This window comes from Phyllobates terribilis, unplaced genomic scaffold (genome assembly GCF_046119375.1).
Source record: "Phyllobates terribilis strain yellow unplaced genomic scaffold, ASM4611937v1 Scaffold_1__5_contigs__length_1240528914, whole genome shotgun sequence".
Classification (NCBI taxonomy): Eukaryota; Metazoa; Chordata; class Amphibia; order Anura; family Dendrobatidae; genus Phyllobates; species Phyllobates terribilis.
This window is the reverse complement of record NW_027362761.1, coordinates 1,209,520,058-1,209,542,813: the sequence shown is the minus strand read 5'-3', so window position 1 is coordinate 1,209,542,813 and position 22,756 is coordinate 1,209,520,058. Positions and strand designations below refer to the sequence as shown.

General features: G+C 59.0%; 1 protein-coding gene across 2 annotated transcripts in view; it reads right to left on the bottom strand.

Moving 5' to 3' along the window:
* The window catches only part of EXOC6B (exocyst complex component 6B), a 267,701-nt gene that overhangs the window by 200,515 nt on the left and 44,430 nt on the right, over positions 1 to 22,756 (bottom strand). For both annotated transcript variants that reach the window (XM_073649495.1, XM_073649503.1), the window contains exons 2-6: positions 17,173 to 17,338; positions 9,737 to 9,784; positions 6,925 to 7,015; positions 6,466 to 6,511; positions 2,773 to 2,977 (exon numbers count right to left, since the gene is read on the bottom strand). In XM_073649495.1, coding sequence (XP_073505596.1) covers positions 2,773 to 2,977; positions 6,466 to 6,511; positions 6,925 to 7,015; positions 9,737 to 9,784; positions 17,173 to 17,338 — 556 coding nt within the window. The remainder of the gene's footprint in view (positions 1 to 2,772; positions 2,978 to 6,465; positions 6,512 to 6,924; positions 7,016 to 9,736; positions 9,785 to 17,172; positions 17,339 to 22,756) is intronic.

The window sequence follows — 22,756 nt, the reverse complement described above, 5'->3', positions numbered from 1 at the left end:
CCCTGTTGAAAATCGGCCTCAAAATATCTTCAAATTCGCCAAGACGAGCCGTACATTGTGCGGACGTGTGACGGAGAGGACGGGGCTCCACGGATCACACAACTCCGATCCCAGACTATAGTCAGAGTATTACCACCGCCGCACTCACATCATCTTAAAATAATTGCTTCACTGATCCAGTAGTATAAAAGGCACAAAATATGCTTGAACACAACAGCACAAAAATGATATAGACAGAAAAGAAATATCCGCTGCGCTCCCAGGCGACATAGACCGACACAGCCTGAGACAAAGGACAACGCAGCTCCGAAACGCGTCGCCCGGGAGCGCAGCGGAGGCTTCTTTTCTGACTTTTTTTGTGCTCTTGTGTCTTTTTATACTACTGGATCAAAAAGCATTTTTTTTAAGAAGATGTGAGTGCCGGCTATGGTTTGGACTGTTGCGGTTACTGGAGTACTTTGCCGAGTACCCGGACAGGTGAGCCGGCTGCTCCTTTCTCACATACAGAATTGGTTAGTTTTCCGCAGCCAATCTATAGGCGTGCTAATCAGTGTGCTGTAAGGCAGCGACTGCCAAACTCCGGTCCTCGCGGCCCCCCACACTTCATGGTCTCAGGATTACCTTGGTATCACACCGGTGATGGAAGTATCAGCAATTCTCTCACCGGTGCAACACTATGGAAATCCTGAGAACAGGTCGTGCGGGGGGCCGTGAGGACGGGGTCTGGGAAACGCTGCTTTAACGTTAGGCAGATTTAGCCCTCCTTCTTTATACAGGGTCTTTTGCCACAGCAGGGATCAGCGCGCTCAGCTGGCATCTGCTGGGCATGGGGCGATCTCAGCTCCTGAGCCTGCTTCATACAGCTGCCGCGACCATATGACTGTACGCAGGGTTTATGTATAACAGTGCTGTCCGGGCCTCTTCTGTGCGTCGGCCAGCATTACATGGCACGTGGCTAAGGTGGAGAAGGAACATCTCTCTGTACACGGCCCCAAACTCTGCTCTGCTTCGTACCGTGTCACGTCGCCCAAGCCTCCGGCCCCGAGGCACGTCGCCCAAGCCTCCGGCCCCGAGGCACGTCGCCCAAGCCTCCGGCCCCGAGGCACGTCGCCCAAGCCTCCGGCCCCGAGGCACGTCGCCCAGCCCTCCGGCCCCGAGGCACGTCGCCCAGCCCTCCGGCCCCGAGGCACGTCGCCCAGCCCTCCGGCCCCGAGGCACGTCGCCCAACCCTCCGGCCCCGAGGCACGTCGCCCAACCCTCCGGCCCCGAGGCACGTCGCCCAACCCTCCGGCCCCGAGGCACGTCGCCCAACCCTCCGGCCCCGAGGCACGTCGCCCAGCCCTCCGGCCCCGAGGCACGTCGCCCAGCCCTCCGGCCCCGAGGCACTTCGCCCAACCCTCCGGCCCCGAGGCACGTCGCCCAACCCTCCGGCCCCGAGGCACGTCGCCCAACCCTCCGGCCCCGAGGCACGTCGCCCAACCCTCCGGCCCCGAGGCACGTCGCCCAACCCTCCGGCCCCGAGGCACGTCGCCCAACCCTCCGGCCCCGAGGCACGTCGCCCAACCCTCCGGCCCCGAGGCACGTCGCCCAACCCTCCGGCCCCGAGGCACGTCGCCCAACCCTCCGGCCCCGAGGCACGTCGCCCAACCCCCCGGCCCCGAGGCACGTCGCCCAACCCCCCGGCCCCGAGGCACGTCGCCCAACCCTCCGCCCCGAGGCACGTCGCCCAACCCTCCGGCCCCGAGGCACGTCGCCCAACCCTCCAGACCCCGAGGCACGTCGCCCAACCCTCCAGACCCCGAGGCACGTCGCCCAACCCTCCGGCCCCGTGTAACGGCTTTCAATCCTCGCAACATCTCGCACTTTCCTGCAGCTGCTGCGGGGAGAAGCGGATCACTCCCGGGCCGGCTATGGATTCCATATGGCGGCTCCGATAGGAGTCGCTTCCCTTGTGGATGTGAGCGGCTGATGAGACGTGCACCTTCCTTCCCATGCCCCCCCCGGCCATCTGGCAGCGTTTAGCTGGGAGTATTTCTGGCATCGCTTCTCTCGGATGTTTCTGCCAAGTCGCCCTGAAGCCCTCGCTTATAATCAGTATCACTTAAAGTTTAACACATGCTGTGAAACCGACGAGCGAAGCCCCCAGGGGACGTCATACCATCCCTCGCCACTTTCCCTCACCAATTATCTCTCAACTCTGGCTGAACCGTCAGGGATGTCAACGCCACGATGCTGCCAGCCGGATGTCAAGAGATTAAACCTCCTGACATGGCGCTGGGTGGTCGGCGGAGAAAGGTTGGTGCTCTAGGGTCATTACTAGCCGACGCATCGGGTAAGACGAGCTCGGTGCCGCCCTGGGCTGCAGAATGAAGATTACTGCACCCCAGGTCCACTGCAGAGTATTTACCCCCCCAAAATAAAGGGAACCGACATGGGGAACATTCACAGGGTGCCAAAAAGGGAGGGGGCGACAAAGTTCACGGCTTTACATCCAATCGTAAGAGGATGATGACTGTTGAAAAAGAGATCACACCTCTCTGCTCAATTCAAGACCACCCGGGCGAGAGGAGCCGACACAGACATCATGTCGGTGAGCGACACGGCCAATAACCGGACTCATTTACACCAAATGTTCCCAGGAGTCCACCCCCCGATCAGTGCCAAGTCTGATAATGAACGGGTCAGAACTGCAGGGTCCGGTACGTGGAGGAGGGGGGCTAATGTGCTGCAGCCCCCACCAGGACCCGACATGAAGGGGGGGGGTTCTCCTACCTGCTTCATGGCAGACTCCCCGATCCTTTCCGAGTGCTTGCGGATGCTTTCCAGAAAATCCTTCAGATCCGACATGGAGACGTCTTTGATCTCCTCCCGGAGCTTGGGGATGTTTTCCACCATGGTCCGGCAGAAGCGGTAGTGGCTGACCTGCGGCAGGTACGTGTGCTCCATCTGCTCCAGGGTCTTCAGTGCGGGGTAATGTCTGCAAGGAGGGGACATGGAGGATCACTCACAACATAAAGCTGGTATCGCCTTCGTGACTAGTCCGGCGCCACCCTGGCCGGCTATTCCCAGTGAAGACAGAGGTGATTGTCAGGTCTCTCCTTATATACACGCCAGGGAGAGACCTGTCAATCACCTGCTGCAGCGCTGGGAATAGCCGGCCAGGGTGGCGCCGGACTCATCTGGTCCTCAGCTAAGGACCATGGTCGGATCTCCAAAATACAGGTGTTTCTCACAAAATTAGAATATCATCAAAAAGTTAATTTCAGATTATCAATACAAAAAGTGAAACTCCTATATTATATAGAGTCATTACACACAGAGGGATCTATTATATAGAGTCATTACACACAGAGGGATCTATTATATAGAGTCATTACACGCAGAGGGATCTATTATATAGAGTCATTACACGCAGAGGGATCTATTATATAGAGTCATTACACGCAGAGGGATCTATTATATAGAGTCATTACACGCAGAGGGATCTATTATATAGAGTCATTACACGCAGAGGGATCTATTATATAGAGTCATTACACACAGAGGGATCTATTATATAGAGTCATTACACACAGAGGGATCTATTATATAGAGTCATTACACACAGAGGGATCTATTATATAGAGTCATTACACACAGAGGGATCTATTATATAGAGTCATTACACGCAGAGGGATCTATTATATAGAGTCATTACACGCAGAGGGATCTATTATATAGAGTCATTACACACAGAGGGATCTATTATATAGTCATTACACACAGAGGGATCTATTATATAGAGTCATTACACACAGAGGGATCTACTATATAGAGTCATTACACGCAGAGGGATCTATTATATAGAGTCGTTACACGCAGAGGGATCTATTATATAGAGTCGTTACACGCAGAGGGATCTATTATATAGAGTCGTTACACACAGAGGGATCTATTATATAGAGTCATTACACACAGAGGGATCTATTATATAGAGTCATTACACACAGAGGGATCTATTATATAGAGTCATTACACACAGAGGGATCTATTATATAGAGTCGTTACACGCAGAGGGATCTATTATATAGAGTCGTTACACGCAGAGGGATCTATTATATAGAGTCATTACACACAGAGGGATCTATTATATAGAGTCATTACACACAGAGGGATCTATTATATAGAGTCATTACACACAGAGGGATCTATTATATAGAGTCATTACACACAGAGGGATCTATTATATAGAGTCATTACACACAGAGTGATCTATTTCAAGTGTTTATTTCTGTTAATGTTGATGATTATGGCTTACAGCCAATGAAGACACAAAAGTCATTATCTCAGTAAATTAGAATACTTTATAACAACAGCTTGAAAAATGATTTTAAAATCCGAAATGTCTGTTCAGTAAATGCCTCAATACTTGGTCGGGCTCCTTGTGCATCAATTACTGCATCAATGCGGCAATGTGGCATGGAGGGATCAGCCTGTGGCATGGAGGCAATCAGCCTGTGGCATGGAGGCAATCAGCCTGTGGCATGGAGGCAATCAGCCTGTGGCATGGAGGCAATCAGCCTGTGGCTGCTGAGGTGTTATGGAAGCCCAGGTGGCTTTGATAGCTGCCTTCAGCTCGTCTGCATTGTTGGGTCTGGGGTCTCATCTTCCTCTTGACAATACCCCATAGATTCTCTATAATAGATTCTCTATGGGGTTAAGGTCAGGCGAGTTTGCTGCCAATCAAGCACAGTGATACTGTTGTGTGTAAACCAGGTATTGATACTTTTGGCAGTGTGGACAGGGGCCAAGTCCTGCTGGAGAATGACATTTCCATCTCCATAAAGCTTGTCGGCAGAGGGAAGCATGAAGGGCTGTAAAATATCCTGGTAGACGGCTGCGCTGACTTTGGTCTTGATAAAACACAGTGGACCTCCACCAGCAGATGACATGGCTCCCCAAACCATCACTGATTGTGGAGACTTCACACCAGACCTCCAGCAGCTTGAATCGTGGCCTCTCCACTTTTCCTCCAGACTCGGGGACCTTGTGGAGTGTGTCAATGACTGCCTTCTGGACATCTGTTAAGTCAGCAGTCTTCCCCATGATTGTGGAGCCTACTGAAACAGACTAAAGGACCTTTTTAAAAGCTTAGGAAGCCTTTTCAGGTGTTTTTTGTTAATTATTCTAATTTACTGAGATAATGACTTGTGTTTTCATTGGCTGTAAGCCATAATCATCAACATTAACAGAAATAAACACTTGGAATAGATCCCTCTGTGTGTAATGACTCTATATAATAGATCCCTCTGTGTAATGACTCTATATAATAGATCCCTCTGTGTGTAATGACTATATAATAGATCCCTCTGTGTGTAATGACTCTATATAATAGATCACTCTGTGTGTAATGACTATATAATAGATCACTCTGTGTGTAATGACTCTATATAATAGATCCCTCTGTGTGTTATGACTCTATATAATAGATCCCTCTGTGTGTAATGACTATATAATAGATCCCTCTGTGTGTAATGACTCTATATAATAGATCCCTCTGTGTGTAATGACTCTATATAATAGATCCCTCTGTGTGTAATGACTCTATATAATAGATCCCTCTGTGTGTAATGACTCTATATAATAGATCCCTCTGTGTGTAATGACTCTATATAATAGATCCCTCTGTGTGTAATGACTCTATATAATAGATCCCTCTGTGTGTAATGACTCTATATAATAGATCCCTCTGTGTAATGACTCTATATAATAGATCCCTCTGTGTAATGACTCTATATAATAGATCCCTCTGTGTAATGACTCTATATAATAGATCACTCTGTGTGTAATGACTCTATATAATAGATCCCTCTGTGTGTAATGACTCTATATAATAGATCCCTCAGTGTGTAATGACTCTATATAATAGATCCCTCTGTGTGTAATGACTCTATATAATAGATCCCTCTGTGTGTAATGACTATATAATAGATCCCTCTGTGTAATGACTCTATATAATAGATCACTCTGTGTGTAATGACTCTATATAATAGATCCCTCTGTGTGTAATGACTCTATATAATATATGAGCTTCACTTTTTGTATTGAAGAACTGAAATAAATTAACTTTTTGAGGATATTCTAATTTAGTGAAAAGCACCTGTATATTATCTCTAAAACGTCAGAGCGTATCAAAGAATAATATCCCAGGCTGCAATGGTGCGGAAAGCATGAATGACAGGGTTTTCAGCCTCACAGCCATAATGCACACTGCAAGCAGAGACGTGAGAAATGATGGAGGACTGCTGCACTGAGATATACAAGAGAACAGTCAGGGCTGGAGACGACGCATCCCAGAAGGGATACGCTGAGCGCGCAGCTGGCAGATTTCAGCTCTGGAGTTCATACATTTATTCAATAGGTTAAGGAAAAATGGGCAAAAGAATTAGCAGCATTTTCTATCCCCCATGAGACGCGGCCTCTCACCTCTTCGCCCTCATCTGCTCCCGTAATTTACTGTACATCTCCAGCACTAAAGACAAAAAACAACAATTAAGAGAATAAATCCGAGCGTTCCCCAAAAACATCAGGATTACAGTCAGGCCGATGGCAGCCTGGACGCATCCCACAGATAAAACACAATAACGAGCATCAACTGCAAGGACTGCAGCAACTGCCGAACAGCGCAGGTGTCAATGTGAACACAACCTAAAGCGGAGGCCGATCAGACAGAGGCGGGTCCCTGGCACCTACCTGGGCCCCCAACACTTACCTGCCCCCACTTCCCCGGCACCTACCTGGGGTCCCCCCCACCTATCTGGGCCCCCCTCGGCACCTACTTGAATTCCCCTCCCCCCTGGCACCTACCTGCACCCCCCCGGCACCTACATGGACCCCGGGCACCTACCTGCCCCCCCTCCACCCAGTACCTACCCGGGCACCTACCTGGCAGGCACAGGCTCAGCTTCTCCACGGTGGCAGCAATATTCCTCTGCTGGATGCGACACTGCTGCAGATCCTTCATGGTGGACAACAACTGAGGACGGAGGGAGAAGACTCACCGTCAGCAAAGACTATAAGTGTATCCCACATATACCCTCTGATACAACCAATCACAGCTCAGCTCCTCCAGTCAACCCACTAATCACAGCTCAGCTCCTCTTCTCATCCCTCAGGTACCACCACTCACAGCTCAGCTCCTCCTCTCATCCCTCAAGTACCAATCACAGCTAAGCTTCTCCTCTCATCCCTCCAGTACCACCAATCACAGCTCAGCTTCTCCTGTCATCCCTCCGCTACGACCACTCACAGCTCAGCTCTTCCTGTCATCCCACCAGTACCACCAATCACATCTCAGCTCCTCCTCTCATCCCGCCAGTACCACCAATCACATCTCAGCTCTTCCTCTCATCCCTCCAGTACCACCAATCACAGCTCAGCTCCTCCTCTCATCCCTCCGGTACCACCAATCACATCTCAGCTCCTCCTCTCATCCCGCCAGTACCACCAATCACATCTCAGCTCTTCCTCTCATCCCTCCAGTACCACCAATCACAGCTCAGCTCCTCCTCTCATCCCTCCGGTACCACCAATCCCAGGTCAGCTCCTCCTCTCATCCCTCCAGTACCACCAATCACAGCTCAGCTCCTCCTCTCATCTCTCCGGTACCACCAATCCCAGGTCAGCTCCTCCTCTCATCCCTCCAGTACCAATCACAGCTAAGCTTCTCCTCTCATCCCTCCAGTACCACCAATCACAGCTCAGCTTCTCCTGTCATCCCTCCGCTACGACCACTCACAGCTCAGCTCTTCCTGTCATCCCACCAGTACCACCAATCACATCTCAGCTCCTCCTCTCATCCCGCCAGTACCACCAATCACATCTCAGCTCTTCCTCTCATCCCTCCGGTACCACCAATCACATCTCAGCTCCTCCTCTCATCCTGCCAGTACCACCAATCACATCTCAGCTCTTCCTCTCATCCCTCCAGTACCACCAATCACAGCTCAGCTCCTCCTCTCATCCCTCCGGTACCACCAATCCCAGGTCAGCTCCTCCTCTCATCCCTCCAGTACCACCAATCACAGCTCAGCTCCTCCTCTCATCTCTCCGGTACCACCAATCCCAGGTCAGCTCCTCCTCTCATCCCTCCAGTACCAACAATCACAGCTCAGCTCCTCCTCTCATCCCTCCAGTACCACCAATCACATCTCAGCTCTTCCTCTCATCCCTCCAGTACCACCAATCACAGCTCAGCTCCTCCTCTCATCCCTCCGGTACCACCAATCCCAGGTCAGCTCCTCCTCTCATCCCTCCAGTACCAACAATCACAGTTCAGCTCCTCCTCTCATCCCTCCAGTACCACCAATCACAGCCCAGCTCCTCCTGTCATCCCTCCAGTACCACCAATCACAGCTCAGCTCCTCCTCTCCTCCCTCCGGTACCACCAATCACAGCTCAGCTCCTCCTATCATCTCTCCAGTACCACCAATCACAGCTCAGCTCCTCCTCTCCTCCCTCCAGTACCAACAATCATAGCTAAGCTCCTCCTCTCATCTCTCCAGTACCACCAATCACAGCTCAGCTCCTCCTCTCATCCCTCCAGTACCACCAATCACAGCTTCGCTCCTCCTGTCATCCCTCCGGTACGACCACTCGCAGCTCAGCTCCTCCTCTCCTCCCTCCGGTACCACCACTCATAGCTCAGCTTTTCCTCTCCTTCCTTCGGTACCACCACTCACAGCTCAGCTCTTCCTGTCATCCCTCAAGTACCACCAATCACATCTCAGCTCTTCCTCTCATCCCTCCAGTACCACCAATCACAGCTCAGCTCCTCCTGGCATCCCTCCTGTACCACCAATCACAGCTCAGCTCCTCCTGTCATCCCTCCAGTACCACCAATCACAGCTCAGCTTCTCCTCTCCTCCCTCCGGTACCACCACTCACAGCTCAGCTTCTCCTCGCCTCCCTCCAGTACAACCAATCACAGCTCAGCTCCTCCTCTCCTCCCCCCAGTACCACCAATCACAGCTCAGCTCCTCCTCCTCCTCTCCTCCCTCCGGTACCACCAATCACAGCTCAGCTCCTCCTGTCCTCCCTCCAGTACCAACAATCACAGCTCAGCAGCTCCATTCCACCAATCACAGCTCAGCTCCTCCTGTCCTCCCTCCAGTACCACCAATCACAGCTCAGCTCCTCCTCCTCTCCTCCCTCCGGTACCACCAATCACAGCTCAGCTCCTCCTGACATCCCTCCAGTACCACCAATCACAGCTCAGCTCCTCCTGGCATCCCTCCAGTACCACCAATCACAGCTCAGCTCCTCCTGTCATCCCTCCAGTACCACCAATCACAGCTCAGCTCCTCCTCGCCTCCCTCCAGTACCACCAATCACAGCTCAGCTCCTCTTCTCCTCCCTACAGTACCAATCACAGCTCAGCTCCTCCTCCTCTCCTCCCTCCAGTACCACCAATCACAGCTCAGCTCCTCCTCCTCCGGTACCACCAATCACAGCTCAGCTCCTCCGGTACCACTAATCACAGCTCAGCTCCTCCTGTCCTCACTCCGGTACCACCAATCACAGCTCAGCTCCTCCTCTCCTTCCTCCAGTAACACCAATCACAGCTCAGCTCCTCCTCTCCTCCCTCCAGTACCACCAATCACAGCCCAGCTCCTCCTCTCCTCCCGCCAGTACCACCAATCACAGCTCAGCTCCTCCTCTCCTCCCTCGGATGTCACAGTTACATATACATTATTACCTCTCCCCCGTCATGCTGCAGCCGCCTATTAGTGTCCATCACCTGGTTCTGGAACCGAAAAAATAATGTATAATAAATGGACGACCCGGGAAGACGAGCGATAAAACCTCTACAAGGTCACGATCCCGCGCTCCAGTCACGTGACGGCACAGTCATCACTGTCTGGGCACAGCAGTAACTGCAACTCTCCAGCACAAAGTATCACGGGACCCAGTAAGACTAAGATGCTAAAGACCCCTGTAATCCTCGGCTCATCTCACTGCTCACACAGGTTTCTACAGAACCACTTTATAATCCAAAGTGCTGATATAAGGGGCAGAAAGAGAGTGAAGGAAAGGTGTCCGCGAGGGCAGCAGTGCTCTGCTCTGCCCCCTGTGGGTCTCCTCATGTGACAGCAGTCACAGGATTTTCTGCTTGTAATTAAGACTTGCAGGGAACTCAGGAGTTAAGCTCCTGCAGATCAAAAGAAATCACATGCCACAGAGGGCAGTGGGGGGAGGCTCCGGCAGCAGACGGGGCAGTGGGAGGGGAGGCTCCGGCAGCAGACGGGGCAGTGGGGGGAGGCTCCGGCTGCAGACGGGGCAGTGGGAGGGAGGCTCCGGCAGCAGACGGGGCAGTGGGGGGAGGCTCCGGCTGCAGACGGGGCAGTGGGGGGGAGGCTCCGGCAGCAGACGGGGCAGTGGGGGGGAGGCTCCGGCAGCAGACGGGGCAGTGGGGGGGAGGCTCCGGCAGCAGACGGGGCAGTGGGGGGGAGGCTCCGGCAGCAGACGGGGCAGTGGGGGGGAGGCTCCGGCAGCAGACGGGGCAGTGGGGGGGAGGCTCCGGCAGCAGACGGGGCAGTGGGGGGGGAGGCTCCGGCAGCAGACGGGGCAGTGGGAGGGGAGGCTCCGGCAGCAGACGGGGCAGTGGGGGGGGAGGCTCCGGCAGCAGACGGGGCAGTGGGGGGGGAGGCTCCGGCAGCAGACGGGGCAGTGGGGGGGGAGGCTCCGGCAGCAGACGGGGCAGTGGGGGGGGAGGCTCCGGCAGCAGACGGGGCAGTGGGAGGGGAGGCTCCGGCAGCAGACGGGGCAGTGGGAGGGGAGGCTCCGGCAGCAGACGGGGCAGTGGGAGGGGAGGCTCCGGCAGCAGACGGGGCAGTGGGAGGGGAGGCTCCGGCAGCAGACGGGGCAGTGGGAGGGGAGGCTCCGGCAGCAGACGGGGCAGTGGGAGGGGAGGCTCCGGCAGCAGACGGGGCAGTGGGAGGGGAGGCTCCGGCAGCAGACGGGGCAGTGGGAGGGGAGGCTCCGGCAGCAGACGGGGCAGTGGGAGGGGAGGCTCCGGCAGCAGACGGGGCAGTGGGAGGGGAGGCTCCGGCAGCAGACGGGGCAGTGGGAGGGGAGGCTCCGGCAGCAGACGGGGCAGTGGGAGGGGAGGCTCCGGCAGCAGACGGGGCAGTGGGAGGGGAGGCTCCGGCAGCAGACGGGGCAGTGGGAGGGGAGGCTCCGGCAGCAGACGGGGCAGTGGGAGGGGAGGCTCCGGCAGCAGACGGGGCAGTGGGAGGGGAGGCTCCGGCAGCAGACGGGGCAGTGGGAGGGGAGGCTCCGGCAGCAGACGGGGCAGTGGGAGGGGAGGCTCCGGCAGCAGACGGGGCAGTGGGAGGGGAGGCTCCGGCAGCAGACGGGGCAGTGGGAGGGGAGGCTCCGGCAGCAGACGGGGCAGTGGGAGGGGAGGCTCCGGCAGCAGACGGGGCAGTGGGAGGGGAGGCTCCGGCAGCAGACGGGGCAGTGGGAGGGGAGGCTCCGGCAGCAGACGGGGCAGTGGGAGGGGAGGCTCCGGCAGCAGACGGGGCAGTGGGAGGGGAGGCTCCGGCAGCAGACGGGGCAGTGGGAGGGGAGGCTCCGGCAGCAGACGGGGCAGTGGGAGGGGAGGCTCCGGCAGCAGACGGGGCAGTGGGAGGGGAGGCTCCGGCAGCAGACGGGGCAGTGGGAGGGGAGGCTCCGGCAGCAGACGGGGCAGTGGGAGGGGAGGCTCCGGCAGCAGACGGGGCAGTGGGAGGGGAGGCTCCGGCAGCAGACGGGGCAGTGGGAGGGGAGGCTCCGGCAGCAGACGGGGCAGTGGGAGGGGAGGCTCCGGCAGCAGACGGGGCAGTGGGAGGGGAGGCTCCGGCAGCAGACGGGGCAGTGGGAGGGGAGGCTCCGGCAGCAGACGGGGCAGTGGGAGGGGAGGCTCCGGCAGCAGACGGGGCAGTGGGAGGGGAGGCTCCGGCAGCAGACGGGGCAGTGGGAGGGGAGGCTCCGGCAGCAGACGGGGCAGTGGGAGGGGAGGCTCCGGCAGCAGACGGGGCAGTGGGAGGGGAGGCTCCGGCAGCAGACGGGGCAGTGGGAGGGGAGGCTCCGGCAGCAGACGGGGCAGTGGGAGGGGAGGCTCCGGCAGCAGACGGGGCAGTGGGAGGGGAGGCTCCGGCAGCAGACGGGGCAGTGGGAGGGGAGGCTCCGGCAGCAGACGGGGCAGTGGGAGGGGAGGCTCCGGCAGCAGACGGGGCAGTGGGAGGGGAGGCTCCGGCAGCAGACGGGGCAGTGGGAGGGGAGGCTCCGGCAGCAGACGGGGCAGTGGGAGGGGAGGCTCCGGCAGCAGACGGGGCAGTGGGAGGGGAGGCTCCGGCAGCAGACGGGGCAGTGGGAGGGGAGGCTCCGGCAGCAGACGGGGCAGTGGGAGGGGAGGCTCCGGCAGCAGACGGGGCAGTGGGAGGGGAGGCTCCGGCAGCAGACGGGGCAGTGGGAGGGGAGGCTCCGGCAGCAGACGGGGCAGTGGGAGGGGAGGCTCCGGCAGCAGACGGGGCAGTGGGAGGGGAGGCTCCGGCAGCAGACGGGGCAGTGGGAGGGGAGGCTCCGGCAGCAGACGGGGCAGTGGGAGGGGAGGCTCCGGCAGCAGACGGGGCAGTGGGAGGGGAGGCTCCGGCAGCAGACGGGGCAGTGGGAGGGGAGGCTCCGGCAGCAGACGGGGCAGTGGGAGGGGAGGCTCCGGCAGCAGACGGGGCAGTGGGAGGGGAGGCTCCGGCAGCAGACGGGGCAGTGGGAGGGGAGGCTCCGGCAGCAGACGGGGCAGTGGGAGGGGAGGCTCCGGCAGCAGACGGGGCAGTGGGAGGGGAGGCTCCGGCAGCAGACGGGGCAGTGGGAGGGGAGGCTCCGGCAGCAGACGGGGCAGTGGGAGGGGAGGCTCCGGCAGCAGACGGGGCAGTGGGAGGGGAGGCTCCGGCAGCAGACGGGGCAGTGGGAGGGGAGGCTCCGGCAGCAGACGGGGCAGTGGGAGGGGAGGCTCCGGCAGCAGACGGGGCAGTGGGAGGGGAGGCTCCGGCAGCAGACGGGGCAGTGGGAGGGGAGGCTCCGGCAGCAGACGGGGCAGTGGGAGGGGAGGCTCCGGCAGCAGACGGGGCAGTGGGAGGGGAGGCTCCGGCAGCAGACGGGGCAGTGGGAGGGGAGGCTCCGGCAGCAGACGGGGCAGTGGGAGGGGAGGCTCCGGCAGCAGACGGGGCAGTGGGAGGGGAGGCTCCGGCAGCAGACGGGGCAGTGGGAGGGGAGGCTCCGGCAGCAGACGGGGCAGTGGGAGGGGAGGCTCCGGCAGCAGACGGGGCAGTGGGAGGGGAGGCTCCGGCAGCAGACGGGGCAGTGGGAGGGGAGGCTCCGGCAGCAGACGGGGCAGTGGGAGGGGAGGCTCCGGCAGCAGACGGGGCAGTGGGAGGGGAGGCTCCGGCAGCAGACGGGGCAGTGGGAGGGGAGGCTCCGGCAGCAGACGGGGCAGTGGGAGGGGAGGCTCCGGCAGCAGACGGGGCAGTGGGAGGGGAGGCTCCGGCAGCAGACGGGGCAGTGGGAGGGGAGGCTCCGGCAGCAGACGGGGCAGTGGGAGGGGAGGCTCCGGCAGCAGACGGGGCAGTGGGAGGGGAGGCTCCGGCAGCAGACGGGGCAGTGGGAGGGGAGGCTCCGGCAGCAGACGGGGCAGTGGGAGGGGAGGCTCCGGCAGCAGACGGGGCAGTGGGAGGGGAGGCTCCGGCAGCAGACGGGGCAGTGGGAGGGGAGGCTCCGGCAGCAGACGGGGCAGTGGGAGGGGAGGCTCCGGCAGCAGACGGGGCAGTGGGAGGGGAGGCTCCGGCAGCAGACGGGGCAGTGGGAGGGGAGGCTCCGGCAGCAGACGGGGCAGTGGGAGGGGAGGCTCCGGCAGCAGACGGGGCAGTGGGAGGGGAGGCTCCGGCAGCAGACGGGGCAGTGGGAGGGGAGGCTCCGGCAGCAGACGGGGCAGTGGGAGGGGAGGCTCCGGCAGCAGACGGGGCAGTGGGAGGGGAGGCTCCGGCAGCAGACGGGGCAGTGGGAGGGGAGGCTCCGGCAGCAGACGGGGCAGTGGGAGGGGAGGCTCCGGCAGCAGACGGGGCAGTGGGAGGGGAGGCTCCGGCAGCAGACGGGGCAGTGGGAGGGGAGGCTCCGGCAGCAGACGGGGCAGTGGGAGGGGAGGCTCCGGCAGCAGACGGGGCAGTGGGAGGGGAGGCTCCGGCAGCAGACGGGGCAGTGGGAGGGGAGGCTCCGGCAGCAGACGGGGCAGTGGGAGGGGAGGCTCCGGCAGCAGACGGGGCAGTGGGAGGGGAGGCTCCGGCAGCAGACGGGGCAGTGGGAGGGGAGGCTCCGGCAGCAGACGGGGCAGTGGGAGGGGAGGCTCCGGCAGCAGACGGGGCAGTGGGAGGGGAGGCTCCGGCAGCAGACGGGGCAGTGGGAGGGGAGGCTCCGGCAGCAGACGGGGCAGTGGGAGGGGAGGCTCCGGCAGCAGACGGGGCAGTGGGAGGGGAGGCTCCGGCAGCAGACGGGGCAGTGGGAGGGGAGGCTCCGGCAGCAGACGGGGCAGTGGGAGGGGAGGCTCCGGCAGCAGACGGGGCAGTGGGAGGGGAGGCTCCGGCAGCAGACGGGGCAGTGGGAGGGGAGGCTCCGGCAGCAGACGGGGCAGTGGGAGGGGAGGCTCCGGCAGCAGACGGGGCAGTGGGAGGGGAGGCTCCGGCAGCAGACGGGGCAGTGGGAGGGGAGGCTCCGGCAGCAGACGGGGCAGTGGGAGGGGAGGCTCCGGCAGCAGACGGGGCAGTGGGAGGGGAGGCTCCGGCAGCAGACGGGGCAGTGGGAGGGGAGGCTCCGGCAGCAGACGGGGCAGTGGGAGGGGAGGCTCCGGCAGCAGACGGGGCAGTGGGAGGGGAGGCTCCGGCAGCAGACGGGGCAGTGGGAGGGGAGGCTCCGGCAGCAGACGGGGCAGTGGGAGGGGAGGCTCCGGCAGCAGACGGGGCAGTGGGAGGGGAGGCTCCGGCAGCAGACGGGGCAGTGGGAGGGGAGGCTCCGGCAGCAGACGGGGCAGTGGGAGGGGAGGCTCCGGCAGCAGACGGGGCAGTGGGAGGGGAGGCTCCGGCAGCAGACGGGGCAGTGGGAGGGGAGGCTCCGGCAGCAGACGGGGCAGTGGGAGGGGAGGCTCCGGCAGCAGACGGGGCAGTGGGAGGGGAGGCTCCGGCAGCAGACGGGGCAGTGGGAGGGGAGGCTCCGGCAGCAGACGGGGCAGTGGGAGGGGAGGCTCCGGCAGCAGACGGGGCAGTGGGAGGGGAGGCTCCGGCAGCAGACGGGGCAGTGGGAGGGGAGGCTCCGGCAGCAGACGGGGCAGTGGGAGGGGAGGCTCCGGCAGCAGACGGGGCAGTGGGAGGGGAGGCTCCGGCAGCAGACGGGGCAGTGGGAGGGGAGGCTCCGGCAGCAGACGGGGCAGTGGGAGGGGAGGCTCCGGCAGCAGACGGGGCAGTGGGAGGGGAGGCTCCGGCAGCAGACGGGGCAGTGGGAGGGGAGGCTCCGGCAGCAGACGGGGCAGTGGGAGGGGAGGCTCCGGCAGCAGACGGGGCAGTGGGAGGGGAGGCTCCGGCAGCAGACGGGGCAGTGGGAGGGGAGGCTCCGGCAGCAGACGGGGCAGTGGGAGGGGAGGCTCCGGCAGCAGACGGGGCAGTGGGAGGGGAGGCTCCGGCAGCAGACGGGGCAGTGGGAGGGGAGGCTCCGGCAGCAGACGGGGCAGTGGGAGGGGAGGCTCCGGCAGCAGACGGGGCAGTGGGAGGGGAGGCTCCGGCAGCAGACGGGGCAGTGGGAGGGGAGGCTCCGGCAGCAGACGGGGCAGTGGGAGGGGAGGCTCCGGCAGCAGACGGGGCAGTGGGAGGGGAGGCTCCGGCAGCAGACGGGGCAGTGGGAGGGGAGGCTCCGGCAGCAGACGGGGCAGTGGGAGGGGAGGCTCCGGCAGCAGACGGGGCAGTGGGAGGGGAGGCTCCGGCAGCAGACGGGGCAGTGGGAGGGGAGGCTCCGGCAGCAGACGGGGCAGTGGGAGGGGAGGCTCCGGCAGCAGACGGGGCAGTGGGAGGGGAGGCTCCGGCAGCAGACGGGGCAGTGGGAGGGGAGGCTCCGGCAGCAGACGGGGCAGTGGGAGGGGAGGCTCCGGCAGCAGACGGGGCAGTGGGAGGGGAGGCTCCGGCAGCAGACGGGGCAGTGGGAGGGGAGGCTCCGGCAGCAGACGGGGCAGTGGGAGGGGAGGCTCCGGCAGCAGACGGGGCAGTGGGAGGGGAGGCTCCGGCAGCAGACGGGGCAGTGGGAGGGGAGGCTCCGGCAGCAGACGGGGCAGTGGGAGGGGAGGCTCCGGCAGCAGACGGGGCAGTGGGAGGGGAGGCTCCGGCAGCAGACGGGGCAGTGGGAGGGGAGGCTCCGGCAGCAGACGGGGCAGTGGGAGGGGAGGCTCCGGCAGCAGACGGGGCAGTGGGAGGGGAGGCTCCGGCAGCAGACGGGGCAGTGGGAGGGGAGGCTCCGGCAGCAGACGGGGCAGTGGGGGGGGAGGCTCCGGCAGCAGACGGGGCAGTGGGAGGGGAGGCTCCGGCAGCAGACGGGGCAGTGGGGGGGGAGGCTCCGGCAGCAGACGGGGCAGTGGGAGGGGAGGCTCCGGCAGCAGACGGGGCAGTGGGAGGGGAGGCTCCGGCAGCAGACGGGGCAGTGGGAGGGGAGGCTCCGGCAGCAGACGGGGCAGTGGGAGGGGAGGCTCCGGCAGCAGACGGGGCAGTGGGGGGGGGGGGCTGCGGCAGCAGACGGGGCAGTGGGGGGGGGGGGGGCTGCGGCAGCAGACGGGGCAGTGGGGGGGGGGGGCTGCGGCAGCAGACGGGGCAGTGGGGGGGGGGCTGCGGGAGCAGACGGGGCAGTGGGGGGGAGGCTCCGGCAGCAGACGGGGCAGTGGGGGTCCGGCTGCGGCCAGTTGTCTTACCGCCACACACAAGAAAGGAAAAGGTGACTGTGCACTGCTGCTCCTTTCACTACCTGTTGTCGGACATGTGACCTGACTGTTGGGTTCCCACAATGCACTGCTCTGCAGTTTCGCGCTCTGGGTACGCTCCCTCTGGGGTGCAGCATTTCCCGTGCTCTTACCTTCAGCTTCTCAGCCTCCCCGCGCACTTTCAGCAGCTCGGTGATGGAGTCTACGAAGCCCTGATAATGGAAGTTGCACATCTTCTCGATCTCGCGGTCGTGGTTCCGGATCCGCACCTCCAGCTTCTCCATAAAGTGGCTGTGCTCCTCTCCATCGTATACGGACCTGGAAGGAGAAGAGGTGGCCACAAGAGTCACTACTAACCCTGGTAACTATTATTGTTGGCATCAATCAACCTGACGTTCAGCTCCGAGTGACCGATCAGCTCAGTCATGTCCAAGCCAGAATACACAGCTCACAGTAAACCAGCAGAATGCTGAATGCAGCTCTGGCTGTGACTGGAGGCTGCCTGTCCATATGCAGAGCATTGCCACCACGACATAGCGAGAGCGATGCAAAAAGTCTGTCACATCATGCCTCTGCATAGGGTTACACCGTGCCTCGTGAGCGCCACCTGCTGGCACACACAGCACAGGTCATTACCTGATCTCGCAGCGTACCAGGTAGTAAAACCTCTGGTGTTTACAATCGTTCACCCAAAGAAAAAAGAGACCTCCCCCGAGCGCCTCTGCCACGCGCAGGGCGCCTCCCCCGAGCGCCTCTGCCACGCGCAGGGCGCCTCCCCCGAGCGCCTCTGCCACGCGCAGGGCGCCTCCCCCGAGCGCCTCTGCCACGCGCAGGGCGCCTCCCCCGAGCGCCTCTACCACGCGCAGGGCGCCTCCCCCGAGCGCCTCTACCACACGCAGGACGCCTCCCCGAGCGCCCCTACCACACGCAGGACGCCTCCCCCGAGCGCCCCTACCACACGCAGGACGCCTCCCCCGAGCGCCCCTACCACACGCAGGACGCCTCCCCCGAGCGCCCCTACCACACGCAGGACGCCTCCCCCGAGCGCCTCTACCACACGCAGGATACCTCCCCCGAGCGCCTCTACTACACACAGGACGCCTCCCCCGAGCACCTCTACTACACACAGGACGCCTCCCCCGAGCACCTCTACCACACACAGGACGCCTCCCCCGAGCACGTCTACCATACACAGGACGCCTCCCCCGAGCACCTCTACTACACACAGAACGCCTCCCCCGAGCACCTCTACCGCACGCAGGACGCCTCCCCCGAGCACGTCTACCATACACAGGACGCCTCCCCCGAGCACCTCTACCGCACGCAGGACGTCTCCCCCGAGCGCCTCTACCGCACGCAGGACGCCTCCCCCGAGCACCTCTACTACACACAGAACGCCTCCCCCGAGCACCTCTACCGCACGCAGGACGCCTCCCCCGAGCGCCTCTACCGCACGCAGGACGCCTCCCCCGAGCACGTCTACCATACACAGGACGCCTCCCCCGAGCACCTCTACTACACACAGAACGCCTCCCCCGAGCACCTCTACCGCACGCAGGACGCCTCCCCCGAGCGCCTCTACCGCACGCAGGACGCCTCCCCCAAGCGCCTCTACCGCACGCAGGACGTCTCCCCCGAGCGCCTCTACCGCACGCAGGACGCCTCCCCCGAGCACGTCTACCATACACAGGACGCCTCCCCCGAGCACCTCTACTACACACAGAACGCCTCCCCCGAGCACCTCTACCGCACGCAGGACGCCTCCCCCGAGCGCCTCTACCGCACGCAGGACGCCTCCCCCGAGCGCCTCTACCGCACGCAGGACGCCTCCCCCGAGCGCCTCTACCGCACGCAGGACGTCTCCCCCGAGCGCCTCTACCGCACGCAGGACGTCTCCCCCGAGCGCCTCTACCGCACGCAGGACGTCTCCCCCGAGCGCCTCTACCACACGCAGGACTCCTCCCCCGAGCACGTCTACTACACGCAGGACGCCTCCCCCGAGCACGTCTACTACACACAGGACGCCTCCCCCGAGCACGTCTACTACACACAGGACGCCTCCCCCGAGCACCTCTACTACACACAGGATGCACCACACATACATTCTTCATAGACTAGTGAATCTTTTTGGCCACACAAGGGCCAATATTATGGCCCCGGGGACCATTTGTGATCCTGTGTAAGTCCTGGATTGGCCACAGGTCATTATAGCCATTAACCAGTCCATTGTCGTCCACAGCAGCTACCTTGATATACCAACCACGAAAGTGAAGAAGGATCCAGGACACGTCAGCCTGTGCCCCCCTTGCACACCCAGTGCTAGGTACTACCGGCCAGCCTGCGGTGTGACCTTTCTTTGTTTCCACAAGGTTCTCATTGTACCAGAAAAAAAAATCAACGCCATAAAAGTGTGAAATAAACAGGAAGCTCTGAGAGGCGGCCGAGCCACCACCGCGGGGATGCTCCATTGTAAAACTTTTGCCATGGAAATGATCAAAACAAAATGTCAATCCAGTGACCAGGGTAAAGAGGTTCTGGATCCACGTGCCAAACCACCAGAGCTATTAGGACCCCCGTGCAAAAAAAAAAAAATATTTAGCGGGAGAAGAAAATCCAAGACATGAAATAAAATAAATCAAGTGGAACAGAACAAGACTGGTGGTAATGAAACAAAGGCCGCGACGGCAGTGGTTTCAATTACTGGACTTGTTGGTTTCAATTAGAATGAGAAAGGAAAGAGCGGAGGGGACGCCGATTACTGGGGGCAACTTCTGGAGGACTTGGTGGGAGTGAAGACATCTTCTCCTTACCAGACATAACCGAAATCCTGTTTATTCCCAGAGATAAAAATAAACAGCGGCAGATGGAAGAATGGTAAGAAGTGTGGGATTCCTGGCCCAACAGCTAGAAACAAGGGGCAATGTAGGAATTTACCAATACTCGGAGCTGCGTACTGTATACAGTGACCACTACAGCATGATCATGCCCCCCAGACTTTCCCACAGCCGGTCCCCAATCCTGCCACATACTAAATGGTCGCTGCCGTTTCGACAAACTTTACATAAACCACAATCAATAGCGAAAATAAGAAAATTTGCAATTTTTTAAAGGGATACGCTTATTTCTCCAAAATGAGCAATTTCTCTTTCTTAAACTCACCATCTGCTCAATCACAAGCTCCCCATCTAGAGATCAAGTTACAGCTGCCTACTGAGGTCTTCGTTACAGCTGCCTACTGAGGTCTTCGTTACAGCTGCCTACTGAGGTCATCAAGTGAGGAAGAGTGAGAAGCAGAACAAAAAGAAAGTTTATCTAGCTGTGGTGATGAATTCACAGGTACACTGCTCAGTACTGGAGAACAATGTCCTCTATGCTGCTGCTTTCTAATGCTTACCTCTCCTCAGTACTGCTGTAAAATGAAATATGCTGCTGCTTTCTAGTTTTTATCTTTCCGGAACGCTGGTTTCACAGCTACACTGCTCAGTACTGCTGAATAACGTCCTCCAATCTGCTGCTTTCTAATATTTACCTCTCCTCAGAGCTGGATTCAAGATACAATGCTCAGTACTGCTGTATAATGATAGACATGCTGCTGCTTTCTAGTTTTTAGCTTGCCGAAATGCTGAATTCACAGCTACACTGCTCAGTACTGCAAAACAAATGTCCTCAATTCTTCTGCTTTCTAACGTGCGTCTTTTCTCAGTGCTGGATTCAAGCTATACTGCTCAGTACTTCCGTATAATGAAAGACTTGCTGTTACTGTTTTCTAGTTTTTATCTTGCTGAAATGCTGGATTCAGAGCTACACTGCTCAGTACTGCAGAACAATGTCTTCCATGCTGCTGATTTCTAATGTGTATCTCTCCTCAGTGATGAATTCAAGCTACACTGCTCAGTACTGCTGAATAACGTCCTCCCTGTTAAAGAAGCTTTCTAGTAAGTGAATATCTCACCCTAGTGCTGGAATGAAGTTAAACTCATGCATAATGCTCTCCATGCTTTTGATTTCATGTGTTTATCTTATCTCAAGGAGTGCTGAATTCACAGCTACACTGCTCAGCACTGCTTTATAATGTTTCTCATGCTAATGCTCCTTCTGAACATGTATAAATGTAGAAAGTGTAACACAAGACGGCAGTGCAATCTGCTACATTGGTTAACACGCTATATGGTGAAAAGTATGTGCACCCCTAATAATGGAGTTCTGCTCCAGCATGACTGCGGCCCCGTCTACAAAGCAAGGACCATATAGACATGGGGGTGCGAGTCTGGAGCAGTGGAACTCAAGTTCTGACCTCAACCCCCATCCAACAGCTTTAGGATGAATTAAAATGTCAAATGTGAGCCCGACCTTCCCATCTAAACTTCAGTACCTGACAAATGAAGTGAGGTCCATGTGACACCTTTGGGTCAAAAGCATCTCAGGGGGTATAGGGGACACTAATCTATGGGCATCCATAGGTATACTTCTTAAATACAGAGGTAAACTTCAAACCCCACAGAGTAGAGATTCCTGAGTCACAGTCATCATGAGCAATCAGACCTCATTAGTAAACAACCTAAACAGGAAAATATAAGAAACTGCATGATTATTGGAAGGAATTCGCTAAAGAAACCGGCGTTTCATCAAAGCTCCAGAAGGAATTAGTGTTAATGACAGTCCAAGTAGATGGATGGATGGATAAACACAATCTGTATACAGCAAGCGGGGGGGATAATCCCACAAAGCTAAGTAAGAGTAGAAACCTATAGTGAAGTCTCCAAAAATAAACCCAGGAGGACGGGAGCGGAAGCAGAAGAGGCAGCACCACAAGGAGAACGTGAGGAAAGGCAGGGCTCAAATAAGTCACGGAGATTAGGAGCAGCTGCTTAGAAGAGACTTTGGGGGTCTCTCATCTCATGGAAAGAGGGGGGTCCCCTGCTGGAACCGGAGTAATCAGCTGGTATTTTTGAGGACCTTCTATGAAACTAAACTTTAACATGAAGGATTCATTTCTCTCCCTATGAGTAGACGCCAGGCCCAAGAGCAGACGGCCCCCGCCCCCAGAGAACGAATCCCCGGCCCCCAGAGCAGGCAGCCCTTCTCCAGCGCAGGCGCCCCCCGTCCCCGTCCCCAGAGCAGGCGGCCGCCGTCCCCCCGTCCCCAGAGCTGCCATTACACTCACATATATGTTTCAGCATAGGAACATACGTTGCTTCCTTCCACTAAAAAGTATTCGAGAAGTGAAGACCACCACCTACTTTGATTGGGAATCCCCTGACTAACATGACATATCCTATAGACGCCCTTGAAATTTACATTTAGCAAAAAAATGTGGGACACAAACCGCTTTAATTTCTGTTCTCCCAGTATTTGCGTTACTTTACTATAACAAACCTTGTTCTGTAGAATTGGCGCATCTACAGCCCAGACCTCGTGTTAATAAAACCACGGGATCTGTCAACAGCAGCTTGCCGATGGCATCCAGAGATTTCTCTGCATCGTATAAATGATGGCCTTTTATTTTACATGATCGGTAAGGGGGTGTATGGGGGTTCACCATATTCTGAGACCATTAGCTTTGCATTTTTCTGCAGTTTTAGGGCTTATTTTTTGCGGTACACTCTAAGGTCATTTATGGGGGGTGCTTACGACTTTTTAATCACTTTTTTTCATTTCATGAGAAAAGTCTGGCAAGTTAGTTTTTTTTTCTTCTTATGGTGTGGAGGATAAGAGACAGATCTATGGGATTTTATG